Source organism: Malus domestica, chromosome 14, assembly GCF_042453785.1.
Source record: "Malus domestica chromosome 14, GDT2T_hap1".
Taxonomy (NCBI): domain Eukaryota; kingdom Viridiplantae; phylum Streptophyta; class Magnoliopsida; order Rosales; family Rosaceae; genus Malus; species Malus domestica.
The window spans coordinates 30,332,496-30,353,304 of NC_091674.1; the positions used below are offsets into that span (position 1 = coordinate 30,332,496).

General features: G+C 40.2%; 2 protein-coding genes across 3 annotated transcripts; one reads left to right on the top strand and one right to left on the bottom strand.

The window, feature by feature from the left end:
• Positions 1 to 1,296: 1,296 nt before the first annotated feature.
• On the bottom strand, positions 1,297 to 3,357 carry LOC103424774 (T-complex protein 1 subunit delta). Its single transcript, NM_001398335.1, has one exon. The coding sequence runs from the start codon at positions 3,180 to 3,182 to the stop codon at positions 1,578 to 1,580; it is 1,605 nt and encodes a 534-aa protein (NP_001385264.1). The 5' UTR covers positions 3,183 to 3,357; the 3' UTR covers positions 1,297 to 1,577.
• A 3,988-nt stretch (positions 3,358 to 7,345) lies between these two features.
• On the top strand, positions 7,346 to 15,452 carry LOC103424773 (DExH-box ATP-dependent RNA helicase DExH3-like). Of its 2 annotated transcripts, none has more exons than XM_029092656.2 (19): positions 7,346 to 7,974; positions 8,316 to 8,470; positions 8,548 to 8,635; positions 8,845 to 9,090; positions 9,330 to 9,425; positions 9,566 to 9,709; positions 9,853 to 10,012; positions 10,093 to 10,223; positions 10,580 to 10,753; positions 10,834 to 11,106; positions 11,445 to 11,639; positions 11,868 to 12,071; positions 12,273 to 12,342; positions 12,427 to 12,575; positions 12,902 to 13,210; positions 13,573 to 13,632; positions 13,753 to 13,905; positions 13,993 to 14,103; positions 14,316 to 15,452. In XM_029092656.2, the coding sequence occupies exons 1-19, from the start codon at positions 7,543 to 7,545 to the stop codon at positions 14,823 to 14,825; spliced, it is 3,660 nt and encodes a 1,219-aa protein (XP_028948489.1). In that variant the 5' UTR covers positions 7,346 to 7,542; the 3' UTR covers positions 14,826 to 15,452. The 2 variants fall into 2 exon arrangements, with proteins under 2 accessions (XP_028948489.1, XP_017184882.2); XM_017329393.3 differs by having other exon boundaries at positions 7,350 to 7,974; positions 9,521 to 9,709.
• The last annotated feature ends 5,357 nt before the right edge of the window (positions 15,453 to 20,809 follow it).

Below are 20,809 nucleotides of genomic sequence, written 5' to 3' on the forward strand. Positions count from 1 at the left end.
GACTGAGACCAGCCCAACTTGTGTTAGGGCTGATTTGGTATTGTTGTGCTTTAAAAAAAACTGTTTCTGCTGTGGTGTAAGAATAAGCTTATTTTTGCTGTTTCACGTTTTTAGTTTTTTTTCACCCAAAACTGTGAAAATAAGCTGTTTTTAAGTGTTTACCAAACACTTTTTTGAGCTCAACTTTTTTTTATATCCACTTTTTATAAAAGCACCTCAGTACCAAACCAGTATTTAATCCTACGTGAACTTTTTTGTTTCTGCGCAAGTGGTTTCTTTGCTTGTAAATCGACCAAAATGTAGAACTCGTTTGAAAGTGTTTAAAATTTACGTGATCTAATGGTATTCATCTTTACTCGTAAGTGAGAGATCTTAAGTTCGATTCTCGCCAATGGTGAATTTGAATCACATTATAAAGGCTCGTTTAATAGTGCTTTTAAAATGGCTAAAAGCGATCTTAGAAAAAAAAATGTCTTCTACTTCTTCCATGAAGCACTGCAAGCGCTTTCCAGAATTCATTTGTGTTTTCCTAAGAATTGGCCACAAAAACATTTTCATCAGAAACGCTTTCTTTTTCTATCATTTTAAACGTACTTTCAAACGAGCCCGTATTCTGAAATCTTAGTCCGGTATAAACCCTTTTCTTTTGACAAAACATTTTTGCAGTTCATGCTTGAGTTTCCAGCTCTCGAAGCCGTTTTCATGACTTGGAATGTAAGGTTCAAAATCTTGCAGGCTCCTGTGTTGAAAATATCCTGCAAAACTCTGGCTTGCTTCATTTACATTCTTGATTCTTCGGATTGATTTAGTTCCTGGTCGCAGAGAGTTTTTGCAAAACTGGAATATCAAATCGGCAGAAGAACTGAATCAATCCGAAGAAGAATGCGAAAGAATAGTCTTGTGCTTAGAACCCAAACAAGTTAACCCACCGCAAGGGTAAAAGTCGGAAGTCGGAAGGGAGGGAGAGCATCCTTCTTCTAAATGCAGTGAGAACAGGTTTAAGATTAAGCTAGCCATCTGAACCTGTAAACGAGAATTTAAGACAGGAAAGCCTACTTCATCGATGGCGATTGAAACATATTATCAGATCCCGCGCACCCTCGGGCAACTGACAGAGGTGTAAAGGATGCAAGACAATCAATCAACTGACTCACACACCTCAATCAAAACTCAACCATCAAGACGCCAAAACGGAGAAACTCAAACTCTTCACGACATTTTGAGTTATGTCCAAGCAAACTCAAATCAAACGCAAGAAATGAACAAAATTTAATGGAGAAGTATTGCACAACGAAATTCAATAGATGTCTAATTTGTGCGATGGAACTCGATATCTAATCCTTTTGACAAAGCAAGAAACGCAAAATAACATCATCTCCATTGGCACGCAAACTTAACACGACAAACTAATTAGATGCATATAAATGGGCAAAGGTAGGTTACATAACATCCGCCTAGCAAGCGCAAAAACAAAGTTCAAATCCAAAGTAAACATCCAGAACCAATACCAAAATTCGGAACAGAAATCTACCTCGAATGAAATAGACTGCAACAGATGAAATACCAAATATCGAAATCTATCTTACAGTGACAATGTCATCAATCTTCAAAATCATTCGCACGCACTCGGTGGCCAGAGTGATGGCACTTGTGCTGACGAGCAATGGCTGCACCACATTCTCCTCCAAGATGTTGGTAATCTGCCCCTTCCTCACATTAATCCCGGTGTTGATCTCTCCCTGCGCGTGGCGATTCCTCAGCTCAGTCACAATCGAAATTGGGTTCAACCCGGCATTCTCTGCCAGTGTATAGGGAACAACCTCGAGCGCCTCAGCAAACGACTTCACACAATAACCCTCCATCCCCTGCAGCACCTTAGCCCACGCCCCCAACTGCCTCGACAGCTCAATCTCTGGTGCACCGCCACCTGCAATCAAAAACCTCTTGCTCACCAAACACCTCACCACACAAAGAGCATCGTGCAGGCTCCGCTCCGCCTCATCTAGCACCAGCTGATTCGAGCCGCGAACCAGTACGGTGGTGGTCCGACCCATGTTCTGAATCCCTGTGATCTTCACAATCTTCCCATCACCAAGCGAAACCTCCTCAACCATATCAGCATACCCCAGTTTCTCGGCCCGGAAATGCTCGATATTCGCAATGGGTAAGCAATTCAGAGTCTTGGTGATGAACTCAATCTCATCTCTCTCCACATCCTTGATCACCAAGATCTTCGCTTTCGCCAAGTAATGCAAGGACAAATCAGTAACTGCATCTCTCAGAATACTCTTCTGAATCAGCAAAACGTTGCATCCAGTAGCCTTGATCTTCTTGATCATACCCAGAATGTAATTCCTCTCTTCCTTCAGAATCCTATCCATCTGAGTATAATCCGAGATGACAATGCTCTGCTCAATATCGGTTTTCGGAGGCGAAATCTGGAACTGAATCACAGCAATCTTGGCATTCTCCATCCTCGTCGGCCCACCGGCGGCGTGACTCGCCTTCTTATCGAAAACAAGTCCCTTCACCATCTCAGTATCGTCGACAGTTCCTCCGAGCTTCTTCACGATCCTGATATCCCTAAGGTCCACTATCTCCGGCTTCGCCGGGTCCACCACGGAGAGCACGGCGTCCACGGCCATCGGTGCGAGCAGAGTCGAGTACTGGCTCACCACCTTGCTGTTGAGCGATGTGCTTGCAGACTTTACCAGCGAATCACGGTCTGTGAGCTCAACGGGGACGGCCATGGCGGTCAAGATGTCTACCGCTTTGGTGGACGCCTTGTGGAGAGAGTCAGAGATCACAGTCGGGTGGATGCCGTGTGACAGAAGGACCTGGCACTGTTTCAGGAGAGCGCCGGCAATGACGACGACGGTGGTGGTTCCATCTCCGGCGGCAGCATCCTGTGACTTAGAAAGCTCGACGAGCATTTTGGCGGCGGGTTGGAGGACCTCCATCTTGTTAAGAATCGTGGCGCCGTCGTTGGTGATGATAACCTCGCCGTTAGCGGTGGAGATCATCTTGTCCATACCCTTGGGTCCCAGGCTGGTTCGAACGGCATCGGCAACGGCTCGAGCGGCGGTGATGTTGGCCTGGCGGATGTCCTCCTTGCGCTTGTTGTCGACATAGGACTCGGTCTTGGAGGAGCGCGGTTGGGAGATCACTGCCGGTGAAGCCATGGATGCTGGGATCGACGGAACCCTAACCCTAACCCTAACGGAAAGTTCAGAGGTCGGTGGGGGGTATCGGGGTGAAAGACGCTAACTTGGTAAGGGAAAAGGGTTTCTGAGTTCCAATTTTGAAATGGTAGAGAGAGAATGGAAACCCTAGAGTGAGTGAGATGCCAGACAGTGGGTTTTAGGTTACGAGGGGGAAAGGGAGAATGGAGGAGGACTCTAGAAATTAGACGAAAATGGCCTTACTGGAAGCAGACTTTTCAATGTGACCAATATATGAAGTGGTAGACCACGTGGTACTAAACAAATAATGAGATATGTGTGCTAAAAGTTAATAACTTAAAAATATAAAATTTCTCACAATTCTTATTAAAATAGGTGGTGTACCACTTATGTTCCCGTCATAACTAAAAATTTCTACTTATTGGGAGGGAGTGTTTGACACGCTCGTAGTTTGGATTGGATGGGTTTTATATAGGGGTGTGATATCTACACATCTTATTTTATTTTTCACACACCTTTTTAATTTTCGACCGTCGGATCAGATGAATCGAAAAAGATCAACGAACAGAAATTATCAAGAGGTGTGTGAGAAGTAAAATGAGATGTATGAATAGCACACCTTTTTATATAAATGGCGGTTCAATCAATTTGATATGATTATATATTAACAGATCACCCGTTAAGAATTTAAGTAGTCAGATCTATTATCAGGAACCTGTTAATAAATTAGGTCATCCAAGTTGGGTTGTTATTTGGTTACTCATTAATAAGTTGGCCATCTTATTGGGAGGAAGTGTTTGACACGCGTGGGGGATGAATGAGATATGTTTTAGGATAAAGTACAAAAAACTACCTCAATTATTTATCTCACGACATTTTAATATCTCATCTTTTTAAAATGACAATGTCATACCTCATCATACGAATTTGTGCCAATGTCATACATCCGTCAGTTTTTCTGTTAGTTTCTCTGTTAAGTGCTGACGTGGTTAGATACAGAGCCACTCACTAATCCAACTGGATTAAAATATAATTAAAAATTTTAAAAACAATTAAATTAAATCACTCTCTCTTGCCTGTCTCTCTTCTCTGCATCCCTAAAACTCATTCCCACCCGACCCCCCCCGGTCCCCTTCCCACCCATCCCCCCCCCCAACCTTCCTCCATCACCCTCTTTCTCCCTTCTCTCTCTTTCGCATCTCCCTCTCCTCTCCACCGTAGTCTCCTTCCTCCCCACTTCTCTCTTTCGCTGTGCCCATAACCCCCCAAACCCACCTGGATTTTTTCATCCGCCCTCATTTCTTAGATCTACCTGCAAGCTCCGACCTGCTTCCCTCTCCCACTCCATTGCCCACCGCCGATCCGCCGTCGTTGCCGTCTCTGAAGCTGTCAAGGAGAAAGGGAGAGATGGAGAGCTGTCAAGGTCGGGGCCGACGAGGTTACCATCTTCCCCTAACCCAAACCCAGATCCCACCCCAAATCAGCCACTCCCATTCCCACCAGGTGCCTCTCTTCTCTTCCTCCGCCGCTCTCTCTATTTCTAACCTACAAGCATGCATAAAAAACAAAGCACCCACCAATCCTGAGAACACATCACTAACAAAAGTTCAAAAATCCATCTCCCAGTTTACCTCACTTTTCTAAGAAAATGGAACCTTTAGAATATCAAAAAAATTCATTTCCTTTCTCCCACATTTTCCGAGCAACCAAACAAAGCAAAACCATTCAATTTTTCCCAGAACAAAAAAAAAAAAAAACCCAAGTTGTATTCACAAGAGACTCGGCAGCGGTGGTGGGCGCTGGATTGCTGCTGCGTTTTGCTGGGCTTAAAGATGGTGCTAGGCTGCAGAAGTAGATGGAGGTGGCAGAGGCGGTCCTCAACTTCTGCAAACCCGACGACGAAGTCGATTACTTGGTAATCATGGGGCAACAAGACTGTCAAGGATTCGCAGAAGTATTCGAACCCATATAGGTAGTTTGGTAAGGAAGGGGATGAGATCAATGGAGGGAGTGGGTACTCGGAGAGGGGTGAGGTTGGTGTGCTAGAGATCGGCGACTTTGATGTCGTCAGTTAGAATGGGGAAGAAGGTGATGGTCATTGGTGGATGGAGTCGACGATGAAGAGGAGAGAATGAAGGGTGAGTGCGAGTTGCAGATGAAAGAAAGGTGGGTGGGGTTACAGATGAAAGAAGGGAGAAATGGGGTCGATGTGGAATAAAGGGGTGGATCGAATTTGGGGAAGATAGGAGGGGGAAAGGTGGTGGATCCCCATGTAAAAAAAATTAAATGATTTTAATTTTTTTAGTTTTTAATATTTAATTAATTTATTTAAGCCACGTCACTATTTAAGCCAAGTCACGTCAACACTTAACAGAGAAACTAACAGAAAAACTGACGGAGGTATGACATTGACACAAATTCGTAAGATAAGGTATGACATTGTCATTTTAAAAAGATGAGGTATGAAAGTATCGTGAGACCAATAGTTGAGGTAGTTTTTTGTACTTTACCCTATGTTTTATGTAAATTGTGGTTCAATCAAATTGATATGATTATGTATTAACAGGTCACCTGTTAAGAATTTAACAAGCAGGGTTTGTCATAAAGAACTTTTTAATAAATCGGGTTGTCCGAGTCGAGTTGTTATTCAATTACCCATTAACGAATTGAATCATTATCTTTTTTTATAGGAGAGTTGAGTAATTATCGAGTCACCTGTTAAAAATACGATAAGATATCATTTGTCAAATTTAGATTTTAGACGTGATAATTCTTTCACAACTCATTAACCTAACACCAAACAACCCGACCCGTTAACGAATTAGACTGCTATCGGGTCATTTGTTAAAATTCGTTAAGATAACGTCTTTTGACACAACACAACCTGTTAAGATAACCAATAGTAGTGAAGTTACTCTCCTCTATTCTATTTAGGGTTTTTATCACAAATAGTCCCTGACATTGATCAAACACATCATTTTGGTCCCTGACATTGAAAATCAATAGAAATGGTCCCTGACATTGATCGAACACATCACAAATGGTCCTTCCGTTAAAAACTTTTTGGGCAATTTTCAAAGCTTCGTAATTCAATCGTTTCTTAACCAAATTCGACCCATGATATATCAAAATGAAGATAGGAAAGTGTAGAACAAGATTATAACTATTTGGAAGCCCAATGGTTTCCAGAGATGGCCTGAAAATAGCCTCAAATGTGACTGGTCCGCAAAAAAACTAGAAAACTCGCCTGAAATGGGGTAAACTTTAAACATTCATAACTTCTTCAATACTTAATGAAATTGAGTGATTCAAAAATGAAAATCATACTTCTCAACGAGACAAAGCGAATGGTACCTTTATTGACTGCTAATTTACCGTGGTTTGACCGGAAAATGGCTCGAACTTGGGTAATCATTTTCGAGTTAGCCAATTTCGAGTCGTTTTCTGGCCAAACTACGACGAGTTAGCCATCAAAAAAGCTACCATTCTCTTAGTCTCATCGAGAAGTATGATTTTCATTTTTGAATCACTCGATTTCGTTGATTATTAAAGAAGTTATGAATGTTTAAAGTTTACCCCATTTCAGGCGAGTTTTCCAGTTTTTTCGGGGACCAGTCACATTTGAGGCTATTTTCCGGCCATCTCCGGCAACCATTGGGTTTCCAAATAGGTATAATCTTGTTTTACACTTTCCTATCTTCATTTTGATATATCATGGGTCGAATATGGTTAAGAAACGATTGAGTTACGAATCTTTGAAAATTGCCCAAAAAGTTTTTAACGGAAGGACCATTTGTGATGTGTTTGATCAATGTCAGGGACCATTTCTATTGATTTTCAATGTCAGGGACCAAAATGATGTGTTTAATCAATGTCAGGGATCATTTGTGATAAAAACCCTTCTATTTATAATTTTTGCCTTTTATTTTTAGGGAACTTTAACGAAAAACTCTTGGTACTATTTATTTTAACAAAAAATCACATTTTTACACTAAAAAGTCAATCATGGTACTATTTACTTTACCCTTTATTTTGTGCTTATAGGTAAAACTAAAAATTTTCAAACCGTTTTCATTAATTTTTCTTTATTTTTATCTTTGAGGGCTGGAGTGTAATTTTATTTATGGGTATTTATTTTCTTTTAATAGATAAAAGAAAAAACAGAGTCCAGCTCCAGAGTCATGACGTAAAGGCTCTCAGCGCCACTTCTCTCCAACCAACACAACCAACAGCCACACCGTCCCCTGTCAAAAACTCTAATCCCTGCAAAAAATGGAGCCCAACCCTCCTTAACTGCTCCAACTGACAAAGCTCACAACCGCCATAACCGCCTTCTTCACACACCCCCAACCCCACAACCATGCCGTACTCCGCCCTCTACCAGGGATATATATTCAGGACCACCACCATGTCCCTCAAACCCTCCACCACTTCCACCACTACCGTTCTCGTCTCTCTCCGCGGGACCCCCCACCGCCGCCACCACGTAGCTTTGGTAAGGCCGTCGATGCTGCTGGGATGCTCCATGAGGAACAGCCGGTACCACCACACGCACTGCCTTGCTCCGCCGCTGAATTGGAATGCGTGCTATTATCTGCCGCGTCATGTGGGGGACGTCGCGTGCCAGGCTTCGTCTCGGGCGGCGGAGCTGGATTGGAAGCAGAGGAAGCAGCTGAGGAGTTCCGCGGTGCCGTTTTACCAGCAGAATTTGAGCTATGGGCGGTTTGCCTACCAGGACGCCTCCGCGAGTGAGGAGTCCGACGCCGAATTGGGGTCGTCTCAGCGCCAAATGGTGAGTTCTGCTCTGCCCGTTCTGTTAAAAATGTTGATTACTTGAATTGGGAACTTTGATTGAGTTGCTTTCCGAATGAAGATTTCATTTTTAACCTTCGCATTTCTTTCCATCATTGTTAAATTCAAATGCAATGTAGCTGCCAATGAACGTAGTGTAGACCGTAGAGCTTAGACATCAGTATATGTTTTTGAAGCATGGAGCTTTTTCGGACTTTCGATTAGCAGCCGACCAAGTTGTTAAGTGTAGCACTTTTTTAAGCACAGCTGAAGCCTGTTATTTTTCTGATCATTCTTCTTAATTGTAAAGGTTGTGACTTTTACTTGTTAATAAATGATTAGGGTGGTTCGACCCTTGATAACATTGACGAATGGAGATGGAAGTTAACCATGCTTCTTCGCAACAAAGATGAGCAAGAATTGGTGTCCAGGGAAAGAAAGGATAGACGCGATTTTGATCATCTTTCAGCACTGGCAAGTAGGATGGGTTTATATAGGTACGTCAGTTTAGCAAGCGTACGGTTATTATGTGTCCAAAATTGTATGTATTCTGATTCTTAATTTTCTTAAGCAGCCGTCAGTATTCTAGAGTTGTAGTATTTAGCAAAATTCCTCAGCCAAATTACAGACCTGATCTGGACGATAAGCGGCCACAAAGAGAGGTACTTTCTTGCATGTTTATGCTCTATTTAGTTTAATTCATGCATGGAAAGAAATGGATGACGTTCTTTCCTTTGAACATTTGTGAAACAATTGCTCTCTAGTCTATGATGTGGGCCCTGAATTATTAGTTAATTTTGGTGCGCATGTTATTGAAGTTACAAAGTCTTTTAGGCAACATATTGTTTTAAACTTTTTGAAGCGTGTGTAGGTTGTCTTACCTTTTGGACTTCATAGAGAAGTAGATGCTCATCTCAAAGCCTACCTATCTGAAAAGCCAATGAGCCAAGGAAATGTATCAGATTCTTCCTTGTCAAGATCAAACAGTAGTAGAAGCATTACTAATGATGGAGGACATTATGAGCAGCAGGAGCCCTTGATACAGAATACTGATGCCATGGAGAAAATTCTTCAGCGGAAAAGCTTGCAACTGCGTAATAGGCAACGACATTGGCAGGTTATTTTTCCTTTCCTTTTGTGACCATTATTCAGGCAGGAAGTTGATCCTTTTTGCTTTTTGTTAGTTCTTCTGTTTAGATGTAGGAAACAGTGCACAGCTTCCTCTGTGAATTTTTTTTTGTCGTGTCTTTCTATAGTTTGACTTTGAGATGCAGTTTTTGTTCATCTTCATGTAGCTTTATAGTGGAATTATAGACTTTTAAAAACATTCATATTGACATGTCAAGCCCTATACAGGAATCTCCAGAAGGTCAAAAGATGCTTGAACTTCGTAAAAGTCTGCCTGCATACAAGAAGAAAGATGCACTGTTAAAAGCTGTGTCAGAAAATCAGGTGAGTTGTGATTTATTACTTCTACAATTGGTTATGGATGATTGCTTTTGCTCACCAGCAGAGTTAAGTTTTTTTCTTCACATTATGTTGAGCAGGTCTTAGTTGTCTCAGGCGAAACTGGTTGTGGTAAAACTACGCAGCTTCCTCAGTACATTTTAGAATCTGAGATTGAAGCTGATCGCGGAGCTTCCTGCAGTATTATTTGTACCCAGCCTAGACGGATATCTGCCATGGCTGTTTCTGAAAGAGTTGCTGCAGAACGAGGGGAGAATCTGGGGGAATCTGTAAGTTACTGTTTTGATGACATAGATTTATCATCAAAGTGTTAGGCTTCATTTATTTCTTTTCTTTTTTTATTTCACTTGGTTGTTGATCATTTATCCTTTTTCAAGCTGATTTGAACTTAAATCTCTCCCTATGGTAATAGGTTGGTTACAAAGTTAGGCTTGAAGGGATGAAAGGGCGGGACACCCGGCTTCTTTTTTGCACCACGGGTATATTATTGAGGAGATTACTTGTTGACAGAAAGTTGAGAGGTGTTACACATGTCGTTGTTGATGAGATTCATGAACGCGGAATGAATGAAGGTAATTTTCAATTTTGGAAAGTAAATTTGTTGATTGGTATTTCTAATGTGGTGTTAAGCAAAGCCTTGCATTTGTTTCAGATTTTCTTCTTATTGTTCTGAAAGAACTTCTCCCTCGCCGGCCAGAGTTGAGGTTGATTTTGATGAGTGCCACGCTAAATGCTGAGCTTTTCTCCTCCTACTTTGGTGGTGCTCCAATGATCCATATTCCCGTAAGTTCATGGAACTAGGCTTTTTTTTTTTTTGGTCTTTTTAATCAACTCTTGTTTCTCTTAATTATCTGTGCCATGTACCCAAACTGTCATGTAGCAATCTATGATCATCATTGTGTATTCATGTCAATATAGGATGATCTTAGGTGATTCCAGGTGCCATTTGTATTGCAAGTACAAAGTATTTCCTGATTCCTTCAGTGAATCCACTTTTGATTCAATTACATTTGTACACAACCTGTGGCATGTCGGTGCTGCATCGTTTATTTTCTTGATTACGTTTTGATAGGGATGTTCTCAGCATAAGGTATACTGGACTCATTTGATTTTGGTGTTGGGCATTGCTCTATTTACAGGGGTTTACATACCCAGTCCGAGCACATTTTCTGGAGAATATTCTAGAAATGACTGGGTATCAGTTGAATCAATATAATCAGATTGATGATTATGGTCATGAAAAGTCGTGGAAAATGCAGAAACAAGCTCAAGGTTTCAAAAAGAGGAAGAGCCAAATTGCTTCTAGTGTTGAGGTATAGAAAATTTGTGTCTTATTTAGTTTGCGTTGCAAACCCCTAGGTTGTATTTAATTTTTTTGACCCCTTTTGAACAGGATGTACTTGAAGCTGCTGACTTTAGGGAGTACAGTCCAAGGACTCAGGAGTCTTTGTCCTATTGGAATCCTGACTCCATTGGTTTTAACCTCATTGGGAATCTTCTTTTACACATAGTCAAGAAAGAACGGCCTGGTGCAATTTTGGTTTTTATGACGGGTTGGGATGACATAAATTCCTTGAAGGATCAACTCCAAGCTCATCCCCTATTAGGAGATCCTAGCAGGGTCCTACTGCTAGCATGTCATGGTTCCATGCCTAGCTCTGAGCAGGTGATGTCACTGTTCTTTTGTGTTAATTCTCATTGCATAGTGCATACAAATACCACCGTGGTCTAGTGATGGAAAAACACTGGATAATGAGCTTTTTGACTATGTGTAAAAGAAGATTCCCAATGACTCCATTGGTTTTAACCTCATTGGGAATCTTCTTGTACTGTGGAGCTAATCAATATTACAGCTTCATATTTGTTCAATGAATCTTTTGATGCTATCACTGAAAAAATTTAAATGGGACTCTTATCATTTTTGGGTTGTTATTCTTCTTCTTGTAATTCAAGGAATGGATTTATATTTTATTAAAGTTCATTTGTTGTTGTCTTTGTAAACAGAAATTGATATTTGATAAGCCAGAAGATGGTGTTCGGAAAATAGTTCTAGCTACAAACATGGCTGAGACTAGTATCACTATCAATGATGTAGTTTTTGTTGTTGATTGTGGAAAGGCGAAAGAGACATCATATGATGCACTAAATAACACTCCCTGTTTGCTTCCATCCTGGATTTCAAAGGCTGCTTCTCGGCAAGTAAGACAGTCTGGCAGTTTCCATATCAATTTGATTATTTTTCTAGTTTATGGTTGGATATTATGATATGATGCAAAGCATGAGTTTGTACTGACTGTAATGCTTCTTAGTTAAACCGTGCACTTATTTTTGTTTTGTGGTACTCAAACTTTCACTGAAAGTTGCTCTCTTACAAGGAGATTTAATACACATGGGTTGACAATATTAATTGACGCCTTTAATCTGTAGAGGAGAGGTAGAGCTGGTCGTGTTCAACCTGGTGAGTGTTACCATCTCTACCCCAGATGTGTATATAATGCCTTTGCTGATTATCAGTTGCCTGAACTTTTGAGGACTCCCTTGCAATCTTTATGTTTACAAATCAAAAGTCTACAACTTGGAAGTATTTCAGAGTTCCTATCTAAGGCCTTGCAGCCACCTGAACCTCTGTCGGTAAATTTCTGTCCGAGTACTCTCAGATTATTTTTTATAAAACTTGCATGGGAGGTGATAGTCTTGTATTGCTTTTGAACTAAATCTAAAATTAACATGTGAATTATCATAGTTTGACAAAAATGTGTAATTATTCTTAACAGTGTGATCTATGCATATCTTCATATCAGTCCTCACAATTTTTTTTGTTTTGTTTTGTAGGTTCAAAATGCTGTTGAGTATTTGAAGATCATTGGGGCTTTAGATGATAGTGAAGATCTGACAGTGTTAGGTAATGGATGATTACCAAAGCTGTTTTAAATTGTGTGTTGATTTGTTTGCAAGTCAGAAAGATTAACGATTTTATGCTCTGCAGGACATCACCTGTCAGTGCTTCCCGTTGAGCCTAAACTTGGAAAAATGCTCATATTAGGGTGTATTTTCAACTGTCTGGATCCAGTAATGACTGTTGTCGCAGGCCTCAGTATGAGAGATCCATTCCTTATGCCGCATGACAAGAAGGATGTAAGTATGATATAGTGTTCCTTTTTACAGTTTGCTGTTGCGTATATTATAATGGTGTCTCCCATCCCCTGGCACGCCATCATATTTCTGTCTCGTTCGAAAACTGATCTTTTCCCCGACTTAATAATTGTAGTTGAGTGTCGACTTTTATCCTTTTCACTAACCTTCAAAGTAAAGAGACATGCAAAGAAGTTAACAGTAGTCAGTTATTGTATGTCTTTTTATATATTAAAAAATATCCCTAAACACAGTTCGCTTCCTGTTTTCTCCTGGGTAACCAACAAGCATAGGTTCAATAGTAACCATGTCATTTTCAACTTGTGTAGCTTGCAGAGTCGGCAAAAGCACAGTTCTCTGCTCGTGAAAACAGCGATCATCTTGCTCTCGTCCGAGCTTATGATGGTTGGAGAAGTGCTGAAAGAACAGAGTCTGGCTATGAGTACTGCTGGAGAAACTTCCTTTCTGTGCAAACTCTGAAAGCCATTGACTCTCTTCGGAAGCAGTTCTTCTTTTTGCTCAAGGATGCGGGTCTGGTTGACCATAATACAGAAAACTGCAATACATGGAGCCATGATGAGCATCTTGTCCGAGCAGTCATCTGTGCTGGATTATTTCCGGGAATATGCTCTGTCGTGGTAAGTTGTTATTCATTTCTTATAATGTTAGTGTATTTTTCATCTTCTAATTTTTTTTATTCGCATGAAAAGAAACTATTTGTCGTAATAGCCTCTTTTACTCTGTGTACAATATACAAAGAAAGGAGTGATATGCTCAAGTGAGCAAAACAGAGTGATAAGAGGGTGTTGTGATCTTCACATGTAGTTGAATCGATAGCCCAATAGATATGTCCAAGTTTACAAAAACTGTGATAAAGGGGACATGATTCTTCAGATTAAGTTGAATTTCTGAATGGCCACTGATTTTGTTTGCGTCTGTTTTGCTTGTGGGTGGCTTGCCTTTTCTCATTAATTGTATATGTTGTGCACACGTTTCACAGAACAAAGAGAAGTCAATTATGCTGAAAACACAGGAAGATGGACAAGTGATGCTATACTCGGTTAGTTTCTTGTCTGTGGTTGAATTCATGTTTCCATGTTGTATTGCTTGAAGTTTTCTGTTCTAATTGTGTATGATGACACATTTTCTGTTCTGTTGTTTTTTATTATCGATCTATCAGAGTTCTGTCAATGGAAACATACCCAAAATTCCATATCCATGGCTTGTCTTCAACGAAAAGGTGAAAGTGAATTCAGTTTTTCTCCGGGATTCAACTGGTATATCTGATTCTGTGCTCCTTTTGTTCGGAGGCAACATTTCCAGGGGTGGCGTGGTACGTATATTGATCTTGGACATAAGTGTTACTTTTTTGTGTTTTCTTCATGAAAAAATAGTAAATACTCCTCCTTGCTTTTGGTAGGATGGGCACTTGAAGATGCTGGGAGGATACTTAGAGTTTTTCATGAATCCCGCATTAGCAGAAACATATCTTTGCTTAAAGAGGGAGCTTGATGAACTGATACATAATAAGGTTTGTATTTGTCTTCAGCATTTGTCACTGTTCTTGACTTTATCGCTTGAATCTAGACCTGTTCTTTCTCGATGTCTCTCCTCTCGTCTCTCTCTCTCTCTTTCTCTCTCTCTCTCTCTCTCTCACATCCACGCACGCACGCACGCACACACATGAACAGTCACTCCATTTATTGCTAAATGCTAACATGGGGATGCGTTCTTTGTAAGCAGCTCCTGAATCCCAAATTGGATATGCAATCACACACGAGCCTCCTATCAGCGCTAAGATTACTGGTCTCAGAGGATCAATGTGAGGGTAGATTTGTATTTGGCCGCAAGGTGCCAGTGCCCTCAAAGAAGGCAACACAAGAGAAGGTACCAAAGTTAAAAGGCACCATGAAGAAAGTTGCGGAGAACAATAATTACAAAAATCACCTCCAAACATTGCTCACCAGAGCCGGGCATGATGCACCCACCTACAAAACAAAACCATCGAAAAACAACCAGTTCCGTTCCACAGTGATCTTCAATGGGTTGAACTTTGTAGGCAAACCTTGCAATAGTAAGAAAGAAGCAGAGAAGGACGCAGCTGCTGAAGCTGTACTCTGGTTAAAGGGAGAGAATCATTCATCGTCCACAGGTATTGACCATATGTCGATGCTGCTTAAGAAAAGTAGAAAGAAAAGCCAGAAAAGGACCTCATTTGATAGTGCCAATGGGGTTAAGGGTTGCTCGTCATAGAGTGGAGTAAGCATACAATCAAAAGCACAATCAGCGGCAAAGAGCTGCCCGAGGCTGGTCCAACTTGAAAGATTAGGGTGACTAAAAATTGAACATCAATCTTCAAGATCGTTGAGCTACATTCAGAATAGAAGCTACATTGTATAGAATCTATGATCAGTTTCGGCATTTGCAGATCCATATTTGGAAAGGGGGTGATATAGGACATTCTTTATCGGCAGATGCGCCCATATTTTGGAAACGGGTGATTTGGCACATTCTTCATAGGGTATGGAGAATGTACCTTGTTCTGTCGAAGTAGCGGATTATTCTACAAGTCTTTTTTCACGGCAGCTTATGGATCTCACTGACCCATGGCTACTGCTGGGCATGGGTCAAAGAGCTGCATATTGTATATATTCGTATCGGTGGAGCAGTCTTAGGGTTGTATCTGTAAAGCAGCAGCATATTCTTTAATTTTAGACAGGGAAAGCATGGCGGAGGTTGCCTCATGCCTGCGGTAGAACTTGTAGCTCGGCACACGCCGGTCAGTTTCAGCCCCCCGTGGCTGGTAATACCATTGAACTTATTGAACGCTGTCCTTATGATGTTATAAATAACATAGAAATTTTCTTTTCCGATTCAAAATTTTGTGCGAATCATGATAGGTTGTGTTTGTTTGATCACCAACATCTGCTGCATGAACTCTGTTCGAACTAAACGGCATCGAATACTGTGATCGGCATATCCCCCGATCGAGCTGCTCACCTTCGATTACTTGCTGAGAGCTGTTTGTTTGCTGGACTTGCAGCACCTCCCAGCCAAGACCCGCTGACAGTTGCAACTTCACTGCGAGTAAACGAAAGTTAAGACATCAAACACATCATGTTAGTGTGGTCACATAACTTTCTTGCAACACAAGTTAAAAAAACGGTAGGTTTATCCACATACAAGCTGATAGATTCAAACTAGGTGTGAAAACTGCGCAAAAATATAATGCTACGAGCAAGCAGGAAGCAAATGCTCCATATTGGAACCTCTTCTGCTGAAGGCGAAAGAGGTTTCTGGCAAGTATCGAACCGTTCTTCATTTTTTACTCGACTTTTATATAACTCAACACTCTCTACCCAAAATACCAAGATCACATCTGCATAAACATGCTTTAATCTTTGTTAAGAAATGTAATCTGGTGTAGGAGGAGATTGAAGATCAAAGATCGAATACGAAGTAGGAGGCTAAATTACGATGTTATGGTCAATTCAAATGTAAGCAGTTTTGTTAGAAACCTGAATAAATAGGCATGTTCATGAAAGCTAATTAATCGACGTTAAGTGTTTATCCCTCGAAGGCTCTCCGAAGTAGTTCGTTGTAATCCATTCGAACCCTCCGAGCGGAAGTATTTGGACAAGAGCTGCATTTTCAGGGAGGAACATAATGTTTGTGAGGGCAGCTCCATGAACCCCCCATTTAGCACATCACAAAAGTTCACAACTTCTGCAATCCTTGACATGTTCCTACCAGCGTTCGTATCAGTTACCTTGTTGCCCAATCTTCTAGCCATCTTGGTAATTTGTCTCGGATTGGTGAAACACCTCGTGCTCCTTCTCGATATGACGAGAAGCTGGGGCTTTTTACGCCGGCCACCACCTCTCATTCTGATTGCATTGGCCCTCCTAAGAAACCCTCATTAGGCCAGAACAGTGACGAAATTCGGTGATGCCTTAGGCGGTCTAGGCGGCGCTAGCGGAGCTAGGCGGTTTGAATTTTTGTTTAATTAAAACCAAGGAAGAAAATATCGGTAATATCGGAAATATCGGTAGTTCGAAAACACGGAAATATCGATGGAAATATCGGGATAATATCGATATCGATAAAAATTACATGGAAACCACGGAAATTGTAAGAAAAACTTGAAAATTTTTATTGAAACTTTGCAGGATGTTTATTTAGTCAATTATCTATTAGTTTATCACAAAAAATTGGAATGAAATGCATTGCATGATGGATTTAACTGATTTAAGTTGATTATATAGCGAGCTGGCAAACATTGTGAGTGTAGAAAATATGTAGTAATTAATGAAAGAAGTTTAAACACACCATAATCATTTATATATAATGAATTAGTACAATATTTTACACTTTATACATTGCATGGTAAGATACATGAGTGACTAAGTACCACATAGAGTTCCTATGATGTTCAAAATTTTCACTATCTTCATCATCTCTATGTGTAGAGTAAGCCCCAGTTTGGGGTTGAGGTGATTTTAAAAAAAGCTCCTATGAAAAAAAGCTGGGAGTGTTTTTGATGTTTGGTAAACTAAAAAAAAGGGCTTATTTTGGAAGCTGCTGTGAGAATAAGCTGAAATCAAAGGAAAAAGCTGAAGCTGCCATTTGTAGCTTTGGAAAACTGGCTTTTTTTCAAAGCACACAGAACTATAGTGCTCCTTTAATGAAAAGACCCACTATCAGACTGCTTTTTTTTCCAAAAGCACTTTTACAAAAAAGTTTACCAAACACTCTGTTGATTTATTTCACAGTCGCTTATTCTCACAGCACAGCCGCTTATTCTCACAGCAGCTTTTTTTCAAAGCACAGCAATACCAAACCATGACAATGGCTTTCAAGAACCGAAACCCAAAAGTCAATAGGAAACCGAATACTTCGTTATTTTTCGGGATTTCGGGATTACCAAACAAATGGGATTTGGAAACCAATCCCATATCGAAAATTTCGGTATTTTTCGGGATGGTTTTGGTTTGGGACTTTTTCGGTTTGGTTTGGGATTTTTGGGAATTTTTTCCAACCATACATGTAAGTGACCAAATAAAAAATAGAAAAATTAAAAACCACATGCCATTGACTAAGTAATTAATTGACACAATTTAAAATATAATACCACAAAAAATTTGGAATATGTGCAAATTTGTTTCTTGCAAAAAGAATTCAAAACAAAACCATATATACAAATAGTTTAGCATGTTTTCATAAAAACATAAGTGGTATAGTGGTCAAGGTGCTGAAGGAGTTAGATGGGAGGAGTTCGAATCCCTTTATGTGCATGTTTGAGACTTTTCAGAAATTTTCAAATATTTTTATGTTCATATCGCGATATTAGCTATAATATCGCGTGGTCAAGGTGCTGAAGGAGTTAGATGGGAGGAGTTCGAATCCCTTTATGTGCATGTTTGAGACTTTTCAGAAATTTTCAAATATTTTTATGTTCATATTGCGATATTATCGATAATATCGATATTATCGATATTATCGCGATATTATAGCGATAATTAAATGAATACTCACGAAATATCGTTACATGAAAAAAACGATAATATCGACGATATTTCGCCGATATTATCGATATTTTCATCAGTGATTAAAACTTAACTAATTTGATTGGGTGTATTTTTCGCGTCGGTTCTCTTTCTCGCTGAGCACAGACTCACAAATACATTGACAACCCTAATTTCTTCCCTGAGTTCTCTCTCGCGGCTCGCCGTCGCTTTGCTTTGCCCAGCGCACCGCCTAATTCGTCGCGGCTCGCCGTCGCTCGTGCTCTGTTCTGCTACTTCATCGCTGGCCGTCTCTTCATCTCTGGTTAGTCACAATCTGGTACGCGGTAACCTTAGCATCTGCATCACCGATTCATAGAAACCCATGTTCCATTTGGTAGATATTTTACTTGAACCATTTGGTTAATGGTAACCTTAGCTTCTGTATCACTTTGCAGAACAAAAGCTAATCCAATTGCACCAATCCACGGTTCACCATCATCTCGCATCTAATCCGAGGCTCCGGCTCTGCGCACTGCAATTTCGTTCAGTCTCCTCTCCTCTCCACTTTCATATTCTCCGAGTTTCTGACTCTATCTGTAAGTCTCTCCCCTTCTCTGTCAAATTGTCAATGAGCACTGCATTACAGACTTACAATAGTGCTGCCTGCAATAATACAATTTCATGGACGACTTGATCACTGCAAATTCCAATGTCTAGTGTAACATCCACATCGTCTAGAGAAGTGATTCTTAGGGGGGTGTATTCAATTGAGAATGTGAGAGATTTTAATGGATTTATAAATCCATAGATTTTTATGGAGTTTAATTGATTTGTAGAGATTCCATATAAAATTTTGATTCAATTCCCTCGAAATCTCATGGGAAGAGGTGAGATTTGTGGATGTTTAAAATACACTACGAAATCTTTCCAATTCCCTCTAATTCCTCAACTTTCTCAAATTCTTTAAAATAAATTTCTAATTGAATACACCTGGAATGTTATAAACTTCTTTAAAATCTTAATTGAATACACCTGGACTTCTAAGGATTTTAATAAACTATTTTAAAATTCTAATTGAATACACCTAGAATTTCAGAGAATCACTTAAAATCCTGATTGAATACCCCTAGATTCATTAAAAGAATTAAAATCCCTTAGAATCCCAATTGAATACACCCCCCTTAAATGTATATTCCTATCCCTACCTAGCATGAGGCTTTTTGGGAGCTCACTGGTTTCGGGTTCCATCGGAACTCCGAAGTTAAGCGAGAAAGAGGTCAGAGCACTCTCAGGATGGGTGATCCACTGAGAAGTTGCTCGTGAGTTCCAAAAAACAAAATCATAAGGGAATGGTAAGTCCATAGCGGACAATATCGTGCTACGGTAGTAGAACGGACCCGAAATGTGGTGGATCCGGGCCGGGATGTGACATCTAGTGTGTTGATCGAGGAGCCGAGCATTTTGTTAATGTCGAATATGATTTCAAGATTAGAGATGGAGCCTTGATAGTTATGCAGTTAGTCTAGTATGGTGTAAATTTGTTCGAATTTTTTTGATGTTGGAACTGGTACTGTGTTTGGACCGTACAATGTGTATATAAATGCTCCAAGTAGAACGGTCTTTTTCTTAGTGTTGATATTAGAATTGACGCAAAACTTAGCGCAGCGAAATTTTAGGATTCATACAGTTGATCTTACTTAGTGGGATTAAGTTTTGTTGTTGTCGTTTATTGTTCTTGAAAGTTTTCGGTCTCGGGTATTTTGTTTCCATAAGTTAACTTATCTCGTTTTTGTTTCGTGATGTATCTGTTTGTTAATTTGTGTTTCTGTATGTATCAGCATCAGCAATTATACAATTGCATAATTGCATGACTGCATGACTGCAAGTCTGCTAGTCCTATCCTTCTATAATTTTAATTTGGAGTATATTAGGGATGTGATGAGTGCAAGATAAATTATATAAGAATTTTGAGCATAAGTTAATGTGATGTGGTTTTATTTGTAGATGACGGGCAATGTATCTTCTGGAGCATCTAATACAATGTCGTCCTCTCAATCAAATAGTCTGTTAAAGCATGCTTCAGACGATGTGGGATGGGTGTTGGAAATGTGCCATAAAACCAATCATATGATGATACTTTACGGACATTTCACATGTTAAACTAATCTAGTTTAACTATAAAAGGCAAAGATTATTGTTTGAGCCGTCTCATATAAATGTTATATGCTTAAACGATAAAGTCCAAGGAATATGTGATTGGGAGAATATGATCTAAAGAAGTTAGATTCATGAGACCATTCTTTCGTAGACACATTCTAAATGTTCCTGATCATAGGATTGCCAATTAGGCATTGACAGTCCGTTAAGATCAGTACGTACTGTGTCTTCTCTCAGGGAGAGTGACTAGTCTCGAGTCATTGGTGTGTGTGACATCAAGACAAGTACGTAGGTGCTCAATAGAGAATGAGTTCACTGAACACGATCAACGAAGAGTTCTCATATTCATGTCACATGAGAACTCATGGTTGGGATAATGCAAAGTAGTCCTTTGACCTGAGGCATCGTCGTTGTCTTGTGGTTAAGTCCTTGATCTTTGATTATGTCAAACGTCATTCCATTGGAGTGTCCACGGCATCGTTGGGGTTAAGCCACTTAGCCATGGAGGCAAGTGAATGCGCAACAAGGGATCTCTAACCTTCAAACTGTTTGAGGGAGAATACTCTATAATAT